Source organism: Octopus bimaculoides, chromosome 16 (genome assembly GCF_001194135.2).
Source record: "Octopus bimaculoides isolate UCB-OBI-ISO-001 chromosome 16, ASM119413v2, whole genome shotgun sequence".
Classification (NCBI taxonomy): Eukaryota; Metazoa; Mollusca; class Cephalopoda; order Octopoda; family Octopodidae; genus Octopus; species Octopus bimaculoides.
Window position 1 is genome coordinate 23,486,140 of NC_068996.1, and position 5,025 is coordinate 23,491,164.

Here is a 5,025-nt window from a genome sequence, read left to right on the forward strand (position 1 = left end):
TAAGAATAGGCTGGGCAAAGTTCAGAGAGCTCCTACCTCTGCTGGTAAAAAAGGGCCTCTCTCTCAGAGTGAAAATCAGACTGTGTGATGCCTGTGCATGAACAGCCATGCTACACGGCAGTGAAACATGGGCTGTGACTGCTGAAGACATGTGTAATGTCAGTGTGCATACACAAGAGAGTGTAAATGCTCTGAGAAAAAAGTTGGGCATAAGAGGCATCAGATGTAGTGTGCAAGAGAGACAACTGCACTGGTATGGTCATGTGATATGTATGGATGAGGACAGCTGTGTGAAGAAGTGTTGCACTCTAATGGCTGAGGGAACCTGTGGAAGAGGTAGATCCAAGAAGACATGGGACAAGATAGTGAAGCATGATCTTCGAATGTTGAGCTTCACAGAGGTTATGACAAGTGACAGAGACCTTTGGCAATATGCTGTGCTTGAGAAGACCTGATGTCAATGCAACTGGCTCATTAAAAGCACCCTTAAAATTTTGGGTGATATGCTGTGCTTGTGAAGACCTGTCAAGCCGAGTGAAATCATAGTTGTGACTGATGCTAGTGCTGTCTGACGGGCACCCCTACTGGAGGCACATAAAACACACCATTCAAGTATTGGGCCTCACGGAGGCAGTGACATGTGACTTTTGATGATATACTGTGCTTGTGTAGACCTGTAAAGCCAAGTGAGACTGTAGTCATGACCAATGCTGGTGTCAGGTCAATAGCATCTGTGCCAGTTGCACGTAAAAAACACCCACTACATTTTTGGAAGGGCATCCAACCATAGAAATCTTACTAAATCAGATGGGAACCTAGTGCAGCACCCCAGCTTACCAGTTTTCAGCCAAACCGTCCAACCCATGCCAACAGACGTTAAATGATGATTATAATGTGTATATCATGCGTGTGTGTGTGTGTGTGTGTGTATTTATGTTGTTATGTCTGTGTTTGTCACACCACCATCGCTTGACAACTGATGTTGGTGTGTTTATATCCCTGTAACTTAGCAGTTCAGCAAAAACAACTGATAGAGTAAGTACTAGGCTTACAAAGAATAAATTTTGGGATTGATTTCTTTCCCTACAAAATTATACTGCATTAGTAAGCATAAGAGAAACTCTCATATTGGCTTTTGGTGCAAAACGCATTCTTGTTTATATCTTTAGCAGGGAGATAAATATTTACCACCAGATCACATGATTTCAACCTTGCTTGGTTTTGTCAGTGATGGACACTCAACCACTAGAAATAGTAATGATTTATTCCCCCGCCAGCAATATATAGAATAACAGTGCCCAAATAGACACTGGGGTCACACTAAGCCAGTGAGCTTGTTAACTAATACTCATAGGCAACAAAGGCAGTAATAATAACAAGAAGTAATATTTATTCCCACTTAAACATGGATGTTCTGTTAAAACAAACAATATGAGAGATTCTCTCGTGGTATCTTTCACAGTATAGTTTGTTCTAACAGAACACCCATGCTTAAGTGGGTATAAATATTATCTCTTGGTATTAATACTGCTTCTCTCGCTAATATTTTTTAACAAATATAAATGTATAATCTACAAAGAGAAGCTGTAGGCTTCAATGTAGTCGTACATTCATGTATTCTAACTCACCAATTTTGAATGAATCATCCACATCTGCTGGATGGATGACCTCCACTGTTGTACATAAGCATATTTTCTGTCCCTATAAATTCCTATATCATTTTGTAGAAGTTTTAATGGTAATGTTCTACCAATATTCTTCGTGTTGAAATGTTAAAAATATCTTTTGTGTTTAGATGTGGGTGATATGTCATGTCGTATTTTGAAGGTTACACTTTTGAAATCCAAGAACAGATGAGGATGAGGATGATGATAGTGGTGGTGGTGACAATGATGACAATAACGATGTTGATATAGCTTGACATAACTTAATTTTTTATGATGTGCATGGATGATTATATTCTTAAAATAATTTCCTAAGAAAATTTGTGAAAAAAACATTTAATATCTAAATAGAAGTTGAAAAATTAAAAAAAAAATTCCTAAGTACATATATAGGTGCAGGAGTGGCTGTGTGGTAAGTAGTTTGCTTACCAACCACTTGGTTCCAGGTTCAGTCCCACTGCGTGGTACCTTGGGCAAGTGTCTTCTACTTATAGCCTCGGGCCGACCAAAGCCTTGTGAGTGGATTTGGTAGACGGAAACTGAAAGAAGCCTGTCGTATATATGTATATATGTGTACATACACATACATGTGTATGTGTTTGTGTGTCTGTGTTTGTCCTCCCACCATCGCTTGACAACTGATGCTAGTGTGTTTACGTCCCCCGTAACTTAGCGGTTCGGCAAAAAGAGACCGATAGAATAAGTACTAGGCTTACAAAGAATAAGTCCTGGGGTCGATTTGCTCGACTAAAGGTGGTGCAACAGCATGGCCGCAGTCAAATGACTGAAACAAGTAAAAGAGTAAAAGTGTAAAAGAGATACATAATCCATATTCTTTAATTCTATATTTTTGCAGGATATTTTGCCCAAGTGAAGGCTCAGGCTAATTTTGTTTGTCCTGCACCCAATGGAATTTTCCCAGATTTTGCCAGTACAGGCTGCACTATGTTCTGGCGTTGTAACAACTGCCTCCCTGTAAGAGACAGATGTGCAGAAGGGCAGCAGTTTGACTATGCCCGCACACTATGCGATGCAGATGCTAATGTCTTCTGCAATGACCAAAGACGGAACTTTCAGCCTCAGCCAGGCGCTTGGCAATGTCAACCTAATAATGGTGGCGGTGCAGGAATACCAAACAATTTCAATCCAGTAGTACCAGGACAAGGTAAATTCCTCCTTTCTTTTTTATTTTTCCCAACCACTGTTTACTTAATAAACATCATCATTATCAACAATGTCAATTAGCCAATGACAGAGCCTCTTGCTGGTTGTTTGATCAACAAGAAACAGAAATCAAATCTACCTCAAAATACAGCCGGCCAACATTGAAAAAAAAAAAGAATGGTCATAGTGCTGGGATATCTTTGATAATAAGCCTGATCAGTCATGGGATAACAACAAAAACAACAGCAGCAGCAGTAGCAGCAATAACAACATCAACAGCAGCAGTAATAGCAGCAGCAACAACTACCTTAACATAGTCATTCTTAATGCAGTCCGGCTGATTTGAACATGAATATACTTATCACTGTTGTGTTTTGTCATCATTTTGGTTCTTGATTTTTACCATGCATATGACAATTCATTATTGGCTGGCAGATATCATCATAGATCAGTAATCAGTTTTGTTTGCTGGAATTATAACCAAGGCCATTGGTTCTGGTTAGATTCATTAGTCCTGGAAAGGGGAGGGGGGTTTCTGGCTGATGAGACATATCCAATGTTGAAACACCAGATGTCCCAGAATTCCTTGTACTAATGAATCAATTGTTTGTTTATTTTGCACTGACATTGTAGGGTAGGTATGAAAGGCAGGACCTGGCTAGTTTGAACATAAAACAGAAAGAATATTTTGACTGGATATGGCTGATTTAAATGTTAAAAGGTTAATGCTGTTTCATCTTTGTCCCTCTCTCTCCATACAGGTGGTCGAGGTGTGGTGATTAATTTACCACCGAACATTCCACAATTCAATGTCCAGCAGTGTACTTTGATTCAAAATCAGTTGAATACATTTTTCTCCCAGATGATTCAAGCAATGACCAACAATCAATGTCCTGGACCACAGTGTGTTCTACCAATAATAGCTGTTCAATGTTAATTAATTAATTAACCACAGATGGTTATTAATATCTGTCAGTCAATCTACCTATATTAGCAGTTAATTGTTATTGATTATACATTGTAATTGATATCAGTAATTATCATGTAACTCAGTCAATATACTAATAATCTTTATCTAATTTTGGCACAAGGCCAGCAACTTTGAGAGGAGGGAGTCTAGTCGATTACAGCAACACCAGTGCTCAACTGGTACTTATTTTAATGACCTCTGAAAGAATGAAAAGCAAAGTTGATTATACTGACATTTGAACTCAGAACATAAAGAGCTAGAAGAAATGTCACTGAGCATTCTGCGCTGTGTGGTAATGATTTTGCTCATTGGCCACCTTAATTAATACATTAATAATAGCTGTACAATGTTAATTAATCAATTAATCATTCAGAGTAATTAATAAAAGTAGCTATTATGTAGCTCAATCAGTCTACCAGTAATAGTTGTTCAATTAACCAAACAGTAATTAATGTCAGCAATTATTATGTAGTCCAGATAATTTACTAATAAGTTGTAAAATGTTAATTAACTAAGCACAAATGGTAATTAATACTACGAATTATTATGTTTCTCAATCAAGTTACTAATAATACCTGTCACCCTTGTGTCTTTTCTACCACTATTATAATGACCTCTGCTTCTCAGAGATAACTGATATCCTACCACCTCTTCTCAACTACTTTCTGCTCTTTATATTTTGATTTCAAATCCTGCCAAGGTCAGCTTTGCTTTTCAGCCTTCCAGGGTTGGTAAAATACAATACCAGTGGAATACTAAGTTAATGTAATTAGCCAGTCCCCTTTTATCATATGTAAAAATAATTATATTTTAAATATCTTATGTAAGGAAACTTAAATAAATGAATGAAATGATTCGGTCTTTGGTTATTTATTTAGTAGTTTATATGTTGTTGTTGTTGTTTAACCCCAGGTCTACCATCATGAAGTGGAGGCGCAATGGCCCAGTGGTTAGGGTAGAGGACTCGCGATTTCGTTTTACCAGACTGGGCGTTGTGAGTGTTTATTGAGCAAAAACACCTAAAGCTCCATGAGGCTCTGGCAGGGGATGGTGGCGAACCTTGCTGTACTCTTTTACCACAACTTTCTCTCACTATTTCTTCCTCTTTCTGTTGTACATGTATTTCAAAGGGTCAGCCTTGTCACTCTGTGTCACGCTGAATATCCCCGAGAACTACGTTAAGGGTACACGTGTCTGTGGAGCGTTCAGCCACTTGCATGTTAATTT

General features: G+C 38.3%; 1 protein-coding gene across 1 annotated transcript in view; it reads left to right on the plus strand.

Annotated features, from left to right (window-relative positions):
* Positions 1-3,765, plus strand: part of LOC128249579 (uncharacterized) — an 8,652-nt gene extending 4,887 nt beyond the window's left edge. The window contains exons 2-3 of the mRNA XM_052973471.1: positions 2,521-2,829; positions 3,590-3,765. Of these exons, the coding sequence (XP_052829431.1) occupies positions 2,521-2,829; positions 3,590-3,765 (485 nt within the window). The remainder of the gene's footprint in view (positions 1-2,520; positions 2,830-3,589) is intronic.
* The last annotated feature ends 1,260 nt before the right edge of the window (positions 3,766-5,025 follow it).